The sequence below is a fragment of the Cyrtonyx montezumae genome, unplaced genomic scaffold (genome assembly GCF_038088225.1).
Source record: "Cyrtonyx montezumae isolate F1298 unplaced genomic scaffold, pur_monq_1.0 scaffold_8, whole genome shotgun sequence".
Classification (NCBI taxonomy): Eukaryota; Metazoa; Chordata; class Aves; order Galliformes; family Odontophoridae; genus Cyrtonyx; species Cyrtonyx montezumae.
The window spans coordinates 114,553,186-114,571,520 of record NW_027072089.1 but is presented as its reverse complement, the minus strand read 5'-3'; the positions used below and the strand labels follow the sequence as shown (position 1 = coordinate 114,571,520).

Genomic DNA, 18,335 nt, shown 5'->3' with positions numbered 1-18,335 from the left:
ATTCCCAGATAACTAAATGGAACTTGAATCTCTCATTCCAAATGTACTCTTTTCAAGGTTTTTGTCTCATCAGGCTATGTGTAAATCATTCTATAGTTGTACTAATCTGTGAATAAGCAGGATTACTTTAATTAATACATGTCCCCCAACTCTCAATTTTCTACTCTTGAAAGCATTTATATAAAAATCATCCATTCCTTTTTTGAAACTTTGCAGCACTAATTAGAACAAAAATTCTAAAGACATAACAAGCAAAAAGGGCTGAAAAGAAATGTCTTCCTGGTCCTATAATTTCCTTCCTCCAGTAATATTTCAGGACAGCAAATTCTCCACGCCTGCTGGAACCACAGCAAACACCACATAACTCTACTGGATACCAAAAGAAATCTCCTTTCCTGGGAAATGCCTTGTGCTCAGGTGGCCTTGGGATAACTCTCCTTCTACAGGCTCTGCCCTACCCTCATTTCCTTCTCCCTGTCACACCCTCTGCCCTGTAACTCTGTCAATCTGACTTTCTGAGTAATATGCAGCAGCCAGAAAAGGAAAGGTTTGTTGTTTGGTTTTTTTTCCCCTGCTGCCTAGGCTCAATATTATTAATAATGTCTTATATGTAATAAATAATAAATGTGTATTTTGGTAGTGTTCAAGATATGATTGATAAAAGATGTCAAAATTATGAATAAATTCTTTTAGATAGTATTTATTTCCTTTGACTTTGCAAGTTACAGAATTTCAAAGTTATATGTGGAACCGTTTCCTAGATACTTTATCCAAGCAATTATGGTTATATTTATATCTGAATGACTATCATTATTTCATGTAGCATTAAAACTTTAATCATATGTGGTGTGCAGCCTATCTCCATGACCACTCTGTTTTTAAAAATGTTTGTCTGCCTTTTCTCCTCTATGTTTAGTACTGCTTTGGCTTAACAGGCTGTCACAGTTGCATACATGTTGGTCTGCAAGTGCCAGCTTTTCATGTATGTTCTCCAGTGCTCTCCTCTTGGACCTTCAAAAATGCAGACAGGGAACTCTTTGTTTCCATCACACAGTTAAATGTTTAACGTCCATTTTTGTGTTCATGGCTTCTACTAGCTTCCTCTGCAAGACAAAATGGTATTCCCTTATGTCCATTATTGTTTTCCTGGCAAATCTACATGCTGCTAGCACTGCTCTGCTCAATCACGGGTTCTTGTTCACTATATTCGTAGACCCCCAGGGCCAGATACTGGCTTCTGCTCTGGCAGTATGAATAGCTTGTAAACTTGTCTTAAAGAGGTACTTGAGGATTGCCTTATTCTTACCCTTATTCTTACCCTCCCTGCTGGATGGCATAGTTTGAGGTCATGTTACAGCAGATGTGACCTGGTAAGAATATGGTTACCGTTTTCAGGGTACCACTTGAAGAGGATCTTTGTTGGCAGCAGTGACTGAAAGTAGCTCTTATGTTTGTTATTGTAGGAATTAGAACTGAGTCAAAAGCAGGAACAGGTTTAGAGATGGCACTAAGGCCACTTCAGAGTTTGCACCTAGTAAAGTATACTCTATGGAGCACCTTTTAAATTTAAAGAAATAGGATTTCTTCTAACTTTATAACGACTATAACATAAAGAATATTAATTCTGACAGGAGAGATGGATACATTTCTGTATGATAACTAAACTAAACTCCTACAAAGAAAGGAACTATTATTTTCAGTCATTTGCTCCTGATTCTAAAACCTGTATAGAGTGTAGCAAAAAGAAAACCTTTCCATTAAAAACAAGTGAATGTCTAAGAATGCCTTTTTTGAGCACTGTTAATTTTAAGAGCTAAGAGATAGATATATTAAGGGATTTAGACGTAGAGAATAAGAGATTCTGACATCTGATTTTGGATGTAGAGCTTTTAGTGTTGTTCTGACTTAGCTATCTGGTCTCCATGTGAAATAGAGAGGTTCCTGAGAAAGTCCTTAGAATGTATAACTGCAATCAACTAGTGCATAGATCAGAGTTCTGCTGTGAAATTGCTCATCACTAGAGATTACACTTGCCTATTTTCCTGACAGCACTTGGAAGTTGGGCAGACCAAAGTCTCTTTCCAGACAGCAGGAGTGCCCACACCTTGCCACAGTCACTATGTGTTGTCACAGGGAAAAAGTTCCCTAGCTTTACTTTTATATCCTTTTGTCATAGAAATACCAAAGGAACTCTGCTGTAGATGATAAGTCTCAAACTCCTAAGTAACCTGCTGTTTTATGGTGATGTTTTGAATACTTCTCTTGGAAAGGTTCAGGGAGTGGTGTAGTAGATGCCCAAGCACAATGTAGCCCAAAGTTCTAATGCAGCCCCATGAAGAAAAGAAATAACTGTGCCACCAAAGGAAACAAGGATACTATATAGGGTTGTACACCTCTATTTTTTGGAAAATGAGCATCCAACTACCTCTCTGGAGTCATAAAAGACAGTGGAAAAAAGTAATACTTTTTCTCAGGTTTTTTTTTTTTTTTTTTTTTGAAGATTCATCTGAGTGTGTCTATCTGCAATAGATCTTCTATGTAAACTGAATTTTAATGGAATTCCTTTTGTTCCTTGTTCAAATATGTACAGATTTTGGCATGTATGTTTAGGCTTTACTCTTTATCCTCAGATTTTCTTAAAGGTAAGTATATAGTGACTTAGACATGAATCCTCTTTCTGGTGTTCATGTCTGTCAGTCAGTTTAATGTTCTGTCTACATATAAAGGTGTCTGTATCCTGGTATAAATAAGGCTCTGTACAAAAATGCTTTGAATTTATGTTTATTGGCTTCATTTTCAACACTTTTCTGTGTTAGTCTTTCTACTTTTAAGCAAATTTTTGCCTTTCTGTCTACTGTTCTGAGCTCACTGTCTGGTATTTAAATATTGCCTAACTAAGTGAATTCATGTTCTGCTGTGCTAATACACAATCAGTTCATGCAAAGTTTGAAAGAAGAAGAAAGAAAATGTCTTACAAATTACTTGAAAGATTCTGTTTGTACTGTGTGCTGCCTAGTTTTCAGTGTTAGAATTTCATTACATTATATACCATATCCATAAGAAATTGTTCTCATGAGAATACTGAACTTATTGTAATGTTATGAAAGTAAACAACAAAAGCAACAACAATGAGAAAACACCATATGAATGGTCATAACACTAATGGAAATGTCCTGTGTGCTCATGGTGAAATGGAAGAGCTACCTTGAGATCTGATAGCAGAAAATTAGCTATCTACAAAAAAACAGTACTTCCAAACAACCTTGTCAAAATAAGGAAACAGAAATGAGAAGCCTCTAGTGTAACTGTCATGTTAAAAGGAGCAGGGTCATTTTTTTTCAGTCTGTATGTTCCCCCAAGAAATCCTGCCAGAGATAATCATCTTAGTTATATTGAACTCTTGGGAATGCTGATAAACTTAGAAATAATGAGCTGTGGGCAGCTGTAATCCTTGCATGGATTTTGTTTCAAACTCTCAAGTACTGAGAAAACAAAATACAGGTAGCATGAAGCTTTCTCTCCAGCAATGCCTTCTTCTCTGAGTGTTCTTTCCTATACTCATTTGTACATTTCTCTGCATCAACATACTTGATCTTTCTATAAATCTAGAAGAAATTTCTTCAGAGAATTCTTCTTGAAGTCATATTTTGTGTGAAAAGGAAATACAAAAAGCAACTGAGAAGCATCAGCTAAGAGCATAAAGCTGGTTTGATTCTGAAGACTAATGCAATCAACAGTGCCTTTTTTATTGATGCTATGTTTGATCTATAGACAATTTATTCTCCAGTAATGCTCTCCTAAATATGAACATATATGTTAATTCTCTCTTTAGGTTCTTTGCCTTTTCTTTTTTTTTCTTGAAGTGAGGATGTCTAATTCAAAATAAGGCATGATATAAAACCCAACAGTTTGGCAAGAGCTGCACAAAACTTTGCAACTGGTTGCTTAGGTTAATGAAATGATATAAAATAGCCCATTAGTAACTTTTTATAAAGCAATGCCAGTAAAACCACAAAGTGAAAGTTCAGAAATTATCAAGTTCACATATGAGTAAAGAATGAAACACTGACATTTAACTAGCTTGAGTATATCTAAGAGTCGTGCTGTAATATTGATTATTAGAATATAGAAATATTCCATCCTTTCCATTCCTTCCCCTCTGAAAATGTAGTGTTCAGTCTTATAGTCCTACACATACACATAGCATTTGAATGAGACTGTTTAGAAATACAAGTTTGGCTGACAGCCTTATGCACAGATTTTAGCTTTTTATTTTGATATATGTGTTGTCACTAATTTGATATCAAGTATATAGCTAAATAGAGAAACCAACTATTTATGGTCATTGAAACAAAGAGTAGATTTGATGAAGGTTTTAGTTGCAAGAGAAATTTGATGAGATAAATCCTCCCTTTAATCTACCATGGTTTTACTGCACAAAAAAATCCTTCATTATTGATGCTAATGTTGCCCATTGTGAAATTTTCTATGAGATTTCAGACTGTGTTAGGAACTGACTTTAAGGAAAGGGTTAAACTTGTTAGCCTGGCAGGTTCCCAAATTTAAATTAGAATGCAGAAATATGGGACATTCATTGCTGATCTTTTTCTACTGTTGGAATTGCATGTGTATGGGTCTGAATGTATCATGTTGTCCATATGGAATATAGGGTCATCAACGAATAATCTTTTAATATATATACCTCAACCTACTTACAGTTTGAAGAGTCTTGATATAGAGCAATGTGAGGTTGCACAAAGTTATATCAAGAATGGATTGTTTATCTCTGCTTCCTTATAAATCTGAATTCTAGGCAGCAAATTTGATAACAGTTTTCTGATCCTGCCTTTTCCTCCTCTTTAGGTCATTTTGTTTGTATGTGTATGCATATGCTTGTGTACATATTTATATAAGCTTATATACCACTATATGCAAATGTATTATTTTAGGAACTACTACGAAAGTGTTATTGAATAGGAAAAAGGTGCTTTAGAGCATCTAATAGATTTCAGTCCAATCTGCCTGCTGCCTTGTTTTGCACTGAGTCAAGTATTTTTTTAAGCTGATAATTGAAAACCTATCTTGTTCTTACAGAATGGTTTTGCTGTTGTAAGGCCCCCAGGCCATCATGCTGAAGAATCAACAGCCATGTAAGTACCAGGGAATATTGCCCATCTTGGAGCACTAAGGTTACTGGCAATCACCTGTGTTGTGCATGTCTCTGTAGAACTGTAATTGTTAGCAGATGACTGAAAAGGCTTTCTAGGTACTCCCAGAAGCAGATTTATGGCCTCAGAGATCATATAGCATTTTTTGAAAATGCTCTGAACATTATTTATAGCTGTTTTCCTGACTGATTTGCTTTCTTATTTCTGTTCTTCTCTATTCCACAGGGGGTTCTGCTTTTTTAATTCGATTGCAATTACTGCCAAATACTTGAGAGACAAGCTAAATATAGGCAAGATATTGATTGTAGATCTGGTATGTATTCTTGACAAGCATCACATTTTCGGTGCATCTAGATAAAAGATAATGAGTTTGTATTTATGTGTCAAGACTTTCCTGCTTTTAATACCTACAAGTAATAAAGGTGTGCATTTCCTCTGATTTTGGGAACTCATTAAAGCCAGGATGGCAGTACTGAAACCATAAACATCTATGTTTCACTTTAATGGTGTTAACTGCAATTTAATGAGAAGAAGGCACAGATCAGGGCAACTTTTATGGTCCTTAAATGAATTGATACTTCCACTGTTAAAATAACCCTACAGAACCCAAGTTTACTTCTCCCTACAGAATACAAACTTTAAATAGTCTGATGTGCTTTAAGGAATGCTGTTGCTTTGGTAACAAAATTGGCTATTTCTCCCAGCTAGCAATGATTCAACGTGTTGTGTAAGTTCAATATCATTAAACAAATCAACAGGTCATTCCTTCTAAGAAGTTTGCAATTCATGTTTGCCAGTTTTTGATGGTTCCCTGAAGGAAAGCTATGTGATTAAAAATCCACTTCATAGGATTAGTCTTGTATTCTAATAGAAGGCATTCTTACACAGTGCTTAATAGTTTTAACAAATGGATTATTTAAATGCAGATGACATTTGGCATGTTGTCTATATTATTTTCATGAATAATGAATTGGAGTTCTGCCTTGCACTTAAAGGATCAGCCCAATGCACAGCCCAAGGAAAGTTGAATGCTGATTTATGAGCACCATTTTTGTTTTCTTACAGTTCATGAGGAGGTGTAATAGGGTGTCTGACAAAGCATAGACAGGAAATGAACCCTGGCATCAAAACCTAACCTGTTACATCTGCAGTTAATTAATTTTTGCAGGTGATAAAAGATTTAAAGACAAAATATGTTAAAGGGTTTTTGAAGTGCAGAGCTTAATAGCCTAAATCTTGTTCATATCTGCACTCATAATTAAATCTTATTGTGAAGTCATGGCCTTACCATCTAGCACTTTTGTTCAGTTAAATAAGCATACTGGTTGTTGAAGAGAGCCAGAGAAAGGTGGAACGTGGGAGAAAGAATGGCAAGGGAAAAATGAGTCATAGAATAAGTATATAAGTAAGTTAGATATCCTTAGAATACTTTTTAAAATATGTATCATCATTCTACTATCACGTAGGAACATATTTAAAAACTACAAGAAACCAGTATTTGTGAAAAAAATCTCTTCCACTGTATACTGTATCCATTTTCCGGCTTGAATCTTGCAGTTCATTGAGTTTTACTGCTCTAAATGCTATCCAAATATGAGCTCTGTGTTAATTCTTGATTTTGAATAAGAATATTCTCAAAGTTTGAATTTTGTCAGTGTTTGTTGGTTTTTTTGTTTTGTTTTGTTTTGTTTCTTACTATAAGTGTTACATTCACCTCATCAAGAAAGAAATAACTTCAATTTGACCTATGCAACCAATAAGCACTTAGGAATTCAACTTCAATTTTGCAAAGCAAGGTTAAATGTGCAAATGATTACCTGTGCAAATGATTACCTGTGAGGTTTCTTATACTTACTCAGAGAAGTAGATAGGGAATGTTCAGCCTCTCTCTGACTATTCCATTGGCCAGAGTATCTCAGCTGGTGAAAGGGGAGAAATATATGGCTGATACAGATTACTTCATTCCTGGAGCAGATGCCGTCCAGTCCCTAACATGCTCCCTGATCAGTGCAGTGATGCACGAAAATTCATATGAATAATTTCATATATGCGTGGAAACTATGGATAATTCTCAATCTAAACTGAATGAAAGAATAATGTTAGTGTCTCTATGTCCACTAACAAAACTTGGGCATCTGAAAGAAATAAAGGAATTAAAAATGTTAGATTTGAAATTAACATTTGAGATTATATTTTGATAGTGACAAGCACAGCAGGACCCCATACTAGTTGAAAGCTATGCAAATTACTGAAGTTTAAATATTAAATAGTAATGTTCAATCTGACACGTTAAACAGATTTCTAGTTACAAATGGATTATTGTCTTTGTAGTCACTATATGTTCGTATAGAAATTCTTAACTTTAAAATTTTAATCTTTCCTTCATTTCTTTTCTACATAAAAATAAAAGAACTCTCTGTTATGTTTTATATCCTTATTTCACCTTTTGAATAAATCTTATTTTTGGAACTGACCCATGTATCCTCAACTCATCTGATCTACTAAGGGCAGAATTTGAATATTCTTCTCATATGGCAGCATCCACACTAATAAAGAACACACTCCTTCGTCTAAACAGAGAAGTTAGTACTCTTGAAAACAGAGTATCCCTTGGTGAAATTAAAGTTTAGACAAGAAAACTAGCCTTGAGATTTCAATAATAAATAATAATAAAGCTCTGTCTGCCCATTTAATTTGTTTTCTTGTTGTTTGGAAACCAAGAGTATATCCTAAGTATGCTTAGAATAGGACTAATGACAATAAAAAAACAAAGTGCTCCTACATTTTTAGGCCTGGTGTCTGCAGAAATATCTGTGTCGCCACCAGTGCTAATCAGATTCTTGTTGAATTCCTAGTCCCAAGACCATCCATACCCATAAATATGCTAGCAAGATCTGGGTGTGTTTTGGAGTAAACCAATTAATTCTGTCCCAGATGAAAACTAGATGTGTTTCTGGGATTAGGCTGCATGCCAGATTTGACTTCATTTGCCTACTAATAGTATTCTGGCTGCCTTCAATCCTCCAACACCATCACACCAATGTGTGCTGCCTTGCATCCCTAGTGTATTACATTTAAGCTAGCCCTTATACAATTTTACTGTGATTCCATCCTCCTGTTTTTTCAAGCACTTTCAACTGAGAAAAAAATAATCATCACAGTGTTATCTCCAGTAGGTTCTAGAGGAGACCAAGTCAAGATTAATACAGTACAGATGAGACTCATGTAGAGAACCTTGAGCAGTGTTGGTGAGAATTATGGGCTATGTTAGCCGGCAAAGAGATTGAGCAATGGGCAATATTTGCTGTGCTCTTACCAGTTTAGATTTAACTGGAGTCCTCATGGAGGCCAGGTATCCTAGAGAAAATGTGACCATTGATAGAGATCTCTGAAACTAAGTGTGTCTCAAACCTCTTAGTACTTATAAATATATAGTCTGAATGATAATGTCATCATTTGAAGTACTTTGTCTTTCCTTCAAATTCTATCTTTTTGTCAGAAATTTTAAATGGCTCAAATAAAGGTGGAGAATGAACAATATATATATATCTTTTCAGCTTCTCAAAAATCCCAATAGAAAAATTTACAAATTCACCAAAGAGGATTTTCCATTTTTGCTGTAAAATTTTGTCTGATGTACATTACAATAGTATAACTGTGAAAACAAAAATTAAAAATATGAAAATTCCATATCATTCTTTTTTATACAGATATGCTGCCAGGATTTTTTTTTCTTCAGAATTTTATTTAATGACAGAATTTCTTTTCTCTGGCATTATATAATGGTATAAGTATGGGCACTGGCCAAAGTCACTCCTTGATTGTGGAAGGCACCATCCTATCGGCTAGATAATTTAATAGCTAATGAGATCATATTCCTATGTCTTCAACTATTGCTATCATGATTTTGCAAAAGTGAAGTATGAAGTCCATTCTGCATCTGGCATCTCTTTTGATGTGGATCTAACTGCTGAGGGACTGCTAACTGAACTGAATGTTTCAAGAAAGCCAATTTACTCAGCTGGTCGCAGAGCCCTTGACCTCAGTAGTGGAACTTGGCAAATCAATGAATACACTTATGTTTAGTGTTCTGTCAAGAATTGTGAAAAAGCTCTGTAAACTATAGATCCTTCTGCAAAATACTAGTTTGTAGTTTAAACATTAGTCTTTCTTCAGAGGCCAATGAGGCTAGTTAATTAAGCCTGAGGGGTTATGAACTGTTGGCAGTTAATAAGTCATAAAATTCCTCCATAAAACAGGATGCTAGATTCCATCACTGAGGCAAGGAGTACAAAGAGCTGGTGTATAAATATCTAATTGTACAAAAGGACTGGGATTTCTCAATGACTGCTCATCTGGAGTCTCCAGGGCACGCTCGCTATGGTTTCCTGATTTTTAGAAGCCAGTTTAAAAAATGAGTGCATTAAAGAGTAATTTGCCTGAAAGTTCAGGAAGTATGGGGTGGTGAAGGGAGGGGGAAAAGGAAAGACAAAAGAAGGGCAAAAGAGAGGTAGAGAAACAGAGAGAGAGGGGGTAAAAGAAAGCAGAACTGAGCTCTCTGCACTGAGTTGGACATTATTACATTTGTCATCTGTTTTCTTTCTCCTTTAGGATGTTCACCATGGCAACGGTACACAGCAGGCTTTTTATGCTGACCCCAGCATCCTGTATGTTTCCCTCCATCGCTATGATGAAGGCAACTTCTTCCCTGGCAGTGGAGCCCCAAATGAGGTTAGGTTTATTTCTTTAGAGTCCCATTTTTATTTGTATCTTTCAGGTAATTGCATTGCATGATTACCCCTAATTTTCTTGTCCTTCTCTAGTTCTTTAAATTACACCAGATTACCAAATTGTCCACTGGGAGCAGGGGACCAGTGAAGAACAAGTGCATAACCCAGAGCAGTCCTTGTCAAATAAGGCTGGCTGATCTGATGTGTTGTTTGATGTTTGTTTCTAAAGCACACTTCAGATTTTTCTTTTTTTTTTTTTTCTCTCCCTCTTTCCCTCCTCTTTTCCTCCATTTTACTTATTTTTGTCATTTTCTTCCTATTTTTCAGGTTGGAAGTGGCCCAGGTGAAGGTTTTAATATAAATATTGCTTGGACAGGTGGTTTGGATCCTCCCATGGGAGATGTTGAGTATCTCACAGCATTCAGGTTGGTATCTTTTTCTTTCAAAGTTTGAGAACTGGTGGTACTACATAAACACATGAATAAGAATGACTGTAATTTTGAAAGACAGGAGAACGGTGAAACCCACAGTGAAATTGTTTTAATACCAGTATCCTGGTATGTGAAATGTCAGTAAGATTAATAAATGGATAGCTCAGTTGTAGTGGTCACTCATATAGAATAATAAAAAAAAGGTCAAATGATTTAGTCAGTCATTCATTTTATTATTATCATGTCATGCCATTAAAATGACATAAAAATTTAAATCTAAGCAATGATACCAGACACAAGAAAAATACTGTTCATATTGCTTATGGTTATTTAAAAGTATAGCACATACAAAGCAATACTAAGTATGGTCCACACCCAGTGGTCCTCATTAGTTTACAGTTCTCATCATGATGCTCACATGATGCTCACAAATTTGACCAATTATCATTTTCAGTGGAAACCTAGTTACTTAAAAGTGAAAATTGTGAGATGTCACAATAAAAATTATGGGAATTGTTTCATGGTATGTTTCTCTTTGCTTTCAATAGCTCATTATAAATGAAATTTTATTCTCTCATAGGTGATATGTCATAATCTTTAGTCTTATTTTCATGGCACTGGAGGAGATAGAACCACTTTGAACCATGCTGTTAGTTGTTCTGTTTTACACATCATTTCCTTCATTGTTCAGCAATTCAATGGAAGGGTTTAGTGAGCATTCACCTCTCATTATTGGATAAATGATACATCTGAAAAGATATTTCATTTAGTGAAAGCTGACGTGCTGGAAAGGCAATGAGACAACTTACACATCTGATCACATCCAAGAATTTCAGTTTGAAGAAATGCATTTGCCTTGTGTAGATTTGAGTTATGTTATTTACCGAATACATAAAAAAAAGTATAAAACACATTTTTGCTTTATTTTCTGAAGTACTCCTGTGTAGCCCATGAAATAATATGCCAAGGAACTGAAAAACAGCACACCTGAATTGAAAGTCCCAGCCCTAGACACAGAAATGGCTAAGTACATTCACAGCTTCACACAGTCTTTGTGAAAAAATGCTTGAGTTTTATGTACAACCTTAGCCTGTGCTTTAGAACAATCTGAACAGATAATAAGTGACAAATTTTAATTCCTCTATACCTTGGTGTTGCCTCAAACTCTTTCTCAAATTGTTGTTACCTTCCAATATATCATTCTTTGTTGAGATTTTACGGAATTGAGAGGACTGGATGGTTCAAATAACTGATATTAGTATCTGATATTAATATCTGATATGCTCACCCCAGATTTCTTGGTCTGGATGCAATGTATGCCAATAATGATATAGGTAATGTGACCTATATATATATCTTTGAAACAGGATCTATCCCTGCTATGAACCAAAATACTATAGCTGGTGTAACCTGCATTATTAATTTGTCCAGGACAGAATTATGAGATGATGGTCCGGAATGAGAGCTCCAATGTGTAATCCTTTTGCCATAGATAGGAAGAAACGTACAGTTTTGGGGAAAAACAATAGGAGACTTGGTAAACAAGCCAGCAAGTCACCTGTTGCTCAGGAGCTGTTACCTGCAACAGATCAGTTTTTTTTGAAAGTATGCAGTAAAATTTGTAGTTAAGGAAAATGAGCTTGTTATTTATGTAGATGTTCCTAACCAAGAGACGGGGAAAACATTGAATGTCGTTATTTGTGAAAAGAGAAAAATGAAGGGACAAAATTGAGAGATTTTTCTCCTCATCAGGGAGAAAGCTTCTACAACATTCAGACCCTAGCAATGGCAGAACAGTGCATTGTTGAAGTTCCAACATAATGAAGATGTCAGGAAGTTTGCAGGTGGTTGGAGCTGAGTTGGAGAACAGATGAGGCTTCCTGCTTTCTGGTAGCTTTGAAAGCTTAATTGTTTCAGTCCTTAGGAACTGAGAAATTTGCATGAAAATAATATAAAGCTCCCTAGAGGGTCCACATAGCTTTTGCTTTATAACCTGCAGAACCATAGCATCTTCCTAGAATTACACTAAGCAAGTGTTTCAAGTGTCTGCAACCATGACACAAGATGACTCGTTACTGCTTGATTGATCCTTCTGAATGATAGTGTCCACATAAATAGAGACCAAGTCCTTTTTTATGACTAAAGATCTGCCCATACTCAGGTATTATATATGATGTATTATATATTATCTATCTATCTATATATATAATAGATATATATAATAGATATCTATCTATCTATATATATATAATATAGATAGATAGATAGATAGATAGATAGATAGATAGATAGATAGATAGATAGATAGATTATATATATTAGACATCAGGTATTGTTCTGAGGGTAGAATATACTTGTAGAGCTGTATGAGCATTTATATATACACGCAGATACATACACTGTACAGAGAGGTTGTGGATGCCCCATCCCTGGAGGCATTCAAGGCAAGGCTGGATGTGGCTCTAGACAGCCTGTTCTAGTGGTTGGCAACTGTGCCCACAGCAAGAGAGTTTAAATTAGATGATCTTTAAGGTCCTTTTCAACCCAGGCTGTTCTATGACTTTATAATTCTATGACATATATATAAATACATGTAGCCAAGTATTTGTTATTGTTAGCTGCATATATGAATAGCTAGATCTATCTTAATAAAGTCCTGCTGTGACTTAATGAGATTCCACCTCATTATCTTCCTCCAAACTATCCTAGAAAATATTCCTATTTTGAGGGGAAAAAAAGCAGTTGTCATATAAAAATTCAAGACAGTTGAAGATGAATTAGAACCATATCACAGAGTAATCACTGCAACAGAATCTGATGGCTTCCGTGGGACACTAATGGGAAACTTAGCACTGGTTTGAGTCTGCCATTTAGTAATCTGTACCACATGAAGATTCTTCTTGTGCTTTTAAACTAATTTTTTTATAATGTAAAATCAAATTTAAATGGCTTAAGGCATTTTAAATGTTTTGTTTATAAAGGTGGTTTTTGTTTCATTTATATTCAGTTTCTAGTAAGAAAATGTATTTGCTCGTGAGAGCTACATGAAGATAGTAGAAAATGTAGGAGACAGAAGTTTCTGGAGAATCAAATAGATGTGCAATACTAAAATGTTAATTTTGCCCAGAAATTCTTGTTTGATATTCAGCATAGTTAAGCAACAGTTTTATCTTCAAAAATCCTTGAAAGGATGCTCTTTTCCTAAAGGGCATTCGTGTCTTCTTTTTCTATATGATAACAAAAGTGCACAGCTCATTTCCAATGTTTTCAAGGCTTTTGGCTTTAGAGAGTTATGTTTCATCATTTAATTCCATCTATTTAAGTGAAATTTGTTTTAATCTCTTTGAAAATATAGAAGATAGTTGCTGCTCACTAAGAAGGTGATTCTACACTTCAGTTTATGAGAATGTAATCCATTCTCTTCTGACAACAGCTATAGAAAAAGCAAGAGTGATGGTCAGATACTAATGTTCAAATAATTACTTTCTTAAGCTACACATTATACCAGATGCTTTCAGTAAAGGAGGCAGAAGGTCTGTGTTGTACACACACATGCGTACATGTATGTACTCAGTTTACAGATGACAGAAGAAATCTGTGTAGAGCAAAATATAGCAGATGCAGGAGGAAATGGAAACAAATGTGAGAGCTGAGAAAAATGAAGGAGAAGCAAGAGACAGAAGGAAACTGAGTGTACCTTCCAACTGCTTTGTACTGCTTTTATTCAACAAAGAAGTTGTAAATTTAGCTTAACCAGCCAGTATGCTCTGGCTGCTTTGCTCTACTCCAGAGTAGCATAAAACAGCCACAGCATATCAGTGAACCTGGCTGTAAAAGCTTACATAAAATGAAATGTGTGTGTGTTTCTTGGAATCATTAGAAATAGCTCATGACAATATTATATTTGAGGTTGATTTTTAGCAGTCATGTGTATGATTTTAATTTAATACAGTGAGCAAGTTTAAAAGATATGAGTGACACTGAGGTAGAGTTAGGAATTAACTTATATATCCATGATTTGACTGTAAATACAACAAAAATTTATAAGTAATTCAAAATAATGATTTCTGGAAAAAAAGAAATCAATCAAAATCAAAGTTGTATTTGAAATCATGTATGTTGAAGTGTAGAAATAAAAGAAAATAAATAAGAGTATACAAAAAGTACTCACTCCTTTACAAAAGAAATAAAGAAATTATTTTGGTAGAAAATAAATGCATCTAAAAATCACAGTGGTCCACTCTCTGATAAAAAATATTTAGAAATGTTCATTTTAGTCTTATCATCTTACAAGACATAATTAAGATTATTTGAGAGATTACATTGATGTATAATGACCTTTTTTTTTGTTTTTGTTTTAGTTTTGTATTTCCTGATCCTATGATCTTTTATTTTGATATTTCAGGTGAAAAACATTATATAGTTTTGTTCTTTTCCAAATATACTATCCTTACTAAATCTGTTTCTGAATATATATTATCACTTTTTTTTTTTAATTTTTTAAGTTACAAATTCATATATGCACTCCAAAGGTAAAACTCAAAGAAATATTGGCGCATTTTACATATACTGTTTCATGTAAGTATATATAGATAGTAGAGATTTGTATACATTACCTTTATTTTCCATAAATTTGCTTTTATGAATTTTACTCTTTTTATATAGAGTTATTATATAGAGTTTTCAACTCCAATCAGTTTAAGATTCTTTATTCATTTAATCTTGTGGTGCTGAGTTTCCTCATCTTATGTATGTGTGTCTGAAAAGAAAAATTCCTTTTTTATCTCAAATCTCTGGTCTTCCAATTTCATTAAAAGTACATGTGTTTGTGTACTATGAGAGTAGATGAAGTGCACATTCTTGCCTATGCATATTTATTATTTTAAACATGTTTGGATTCCCCTTGTCACATTCCTTCTTCTTTCTTGTCTCTCAAAAGCCAGCATTTCTTGTGTTTTTGATCTCTATTTAGGAATAGTTTTTTTCTTATGATTGTAATTGATCATCTCTGAAATTTTTCTATTCTCTAGAAGTAAGCTTAATGTACCACATGAGGGCGAACCATCAATTTATATTATTTTGAATATTATTATGGCTTTATTTGACATCACCCCTCTGCAATATAGTGTAACTCTCTGGACAGAAACTCTGGTTTCTGATAAACAACAAAAAAAAAAAAGAATGTGGGAGTCAAAACTCAACATTTCTCCTAACTTTGCCTAGCTTTATTTATAGTGAGTCGTAGAACAATGGTATATTGTTATAAAGTTTAATGATTTCCACAAAGAGCAATTTTGAGACAATAATTCTAAATATTCATAGCATAATGCTGCCATTTCTATGACTGCAAAGTCCAGAGTCTGATGATAAGGCTATATAATATATATATCACCATATATATCACTAGTAGTGAAAAGAGATAAAAATGGAAAAATATGGGAATGGAAACAAAGAAAAAAAGCCATATTAGCTGCTCAACCTCATGAGTCATAAAAGAGTTAGAAGAATAAAGAATGAAGAACTTTAGAATCTTAATCTATTGTGTTATCAGAGAATTCCATGTCTTAGACTAGCAAAATGCAATGTTTATATTTGCTAATGGAAATAAAAATTTAAGTTCTCAGTATTTTCTTTTATAATAAATGGCAAGAATTAGCCCAGGTATTGCTATTTCTTGTCTATTTGTGGAGAGCAGTGCACTCAACACTTCATAAAGAGGAAGGCAGAATCGCTGAGTTGTATGTACAAGAGGCAGGTAACGATTTACCCAAATGTTATGAAAACTGGTAATTGTCCATAATCTTCTGCATTCTCACGCATATAGTACTGCTTTATTCAGAAAAATATACCTGAATAGAACAGAATTATGGGAGCTATAAGAAGTATGTGTGATGGTATCTGTATGTAGGTATATAGTTTGCAGTCATCCGCAGCATTCTACAGAGTTGTAAGTTAGAGTTACAATCAATTGTATATTTCTGATTTTGTCAGCTTCTACCAAGTATTATAAGATGAGCATACCAATCTGAGGTCTTTCTTTTCCACTCTGCCACAGAAAATGTCAGAGTGATATTCAAAGAAAGGTATACAAAACACCTGAAAAAAGAACAGCCTGAGCAGTTCAATTCAAAGACTTTTGGAAAAGGTGGAAGATTTTTGGAATATTATTTTTAAAATCTGCTTAGAATATAGGTTCATTGTGTAAATATCCAGTAGTTCTATGGATCTGTGGCTTTGGAACAACTTTTGATTGTGACTTTTTTGGAAATAATGGTAAATTTTAATGCCATCTTTATCTTGACAAAGGTTCTGAGCATGAAGTTTACTATTGTATTAGTATTTATTAGTATTGATATTGGTATTGGTTTTGGTATTGGAAGCATTAGTATTAGTATTAATATTGATAGAGTGAGACTCCTTAAGATGTTGAGAAGCAGAGCTAAAAGCACTTGAAACTCTAGCATAAACAGCTCTTCAACATTTTGTTATACTTCAGAGTTGACCATAAAACTAATCCTTGCATCACTCTTTATACCCTGCGACCCCTTGTTCTTCCTCCTTGCTTATTTTTATTCAGAAAATCTAATTTATCACAGAACTACACTAAATTTTCACCTTTACAGTATCAGGATTTTTAAAATTACATATGATGCTCCTTTCATGCACTGGAACTAGAGAAGTGAAACCTTTCATTACAGAAATTAATTAGTGTCTGCTTACTTTTCTACAAATGCACAGATTCTTTTACTGACATGGCAGAGAAGGGGGTGGAGAAGAAAGGATAATAAAATATGGCATGTGTCAGGTTTATGTGGTTCATGTTAAAAACTGTTTGATTAAACCTTAAGCTGTACATGGTCTGTAGTTTAGATGTACTGAAAAGTACCTGAGCTCTTCTCCAATAGAAAAATTTTCCAATTTTTATCAAGCTGGAAAGATGAAAGAACAAAGGTGCAGGGATAAAGAATTGTCAAATATTTTGATGAAAAGATGAGAAATACCACTCAAATAATCCTGGAACAAATTAAAAAGTGGGGATAGAACAAGATATTTTTCATCTACTAGTCAAAATATCTGTGGTATAAAGTAGAGATAAATCTCAGGTCTTAATTAAAAGTCCTACAGCAACACTGTGCAATTGTGTAGATGTCCAGCCTCAATTTAAATTTTGTTGCTTTATAATAACTTTCGAGAACTACACTATAGCCTGTAAAAAATATCCACATGTTTTCTGCTGGAACAGCTCCAGACTATAACAGAACCACTAGATTGCACCCTGGTGCTTTATGTATTGTTTAATTGTTTTCCTTTGGTGGGTATTTTTATTAAAAGCCCATTATCCAGAATCAGACAGAAGTGTTGTTACAAGAACAGCAGAAACAGAGGCCTTTCAGCTACACAGTTCTTATTCATGCCTTTTTTAGCTAGCTTTGCTAATGAGACCTCCACTATCCTTCTTTTAGTACTTCACGAAAAAGAAACCAGAGTTTTTATTTTCCTCCTTTCAAACATAAGCTGGATTGCAAAGAAGTATTGTGTGGTTGTGAGTATGCTCACACACCTGTGTGTCTGTGTAAGACTGTGTGAGTACCTTTGTCCCATGTCTGTGCTTATAGATGTTCACATCAATAACTCCTTGGAGGTATTTTTAATTTCTAATGGTTTTGTGTATCTATGCTACTCTTTGCCTGTAAAGAAATTGAATTAAAGGAACAAGTCTTTTTCATAAACAAAGCAAAACACTTATTCTAGAAGGTAAAGATTGAGTGATTCCAAAGAAAAATAGAGAAATCTAGCAGGACACAAATTTTGAAATCCTGAGTTATGCTGAGTAGTGCTTCCTCAGTGCTGCAAGACCTTATGAGGTTTCATGTTACTGGATGTTGTTGGAGCCCCAATTCTGAGTATTTTATTACTTTTTAAAGTCAGTTCTTAATCTTGCAGAAGAGATGTTTAAAACTATGAAAACACATATATCTCAAAAATAGATATCTAATGAAAAAGTT

The 18,335-nt window shown here is 34.4% G+C and overlaps 1 protein-coding gene across 2 annotated transcripts in view; it reads left to right on the top strand.

The window, feature by feature from the left end:
- Positions 1-18,335, top strand: part of HDAC9 (histone deacetylase 9) — a 448,017-nt gene that overhangs the window by 345,171 nt on the left and 84,511 nt on the right. For both annotated transcript variants that reach the window (XM_065751783.1, XM_065751782.1), the window contains 4 exons: positions 5,095-5,150; positions 5,394-5,481; positions 9,780-9,899; positions 10,226-10,323. In XM_065751783.1, coding sequence (XP_065607855.1) covers positions 5,095-5,150; positions 5,394-5,481; positions 9,780-9,899; positions 10,226-10,323 — 362 coding nt within the window. The remainder of the gene's footprint in view (positions 1-5,094; positions 5,151-5,393; positions 5,482-9,779; positions 9,900-10,225; positions 10,324-18,335) is intronic.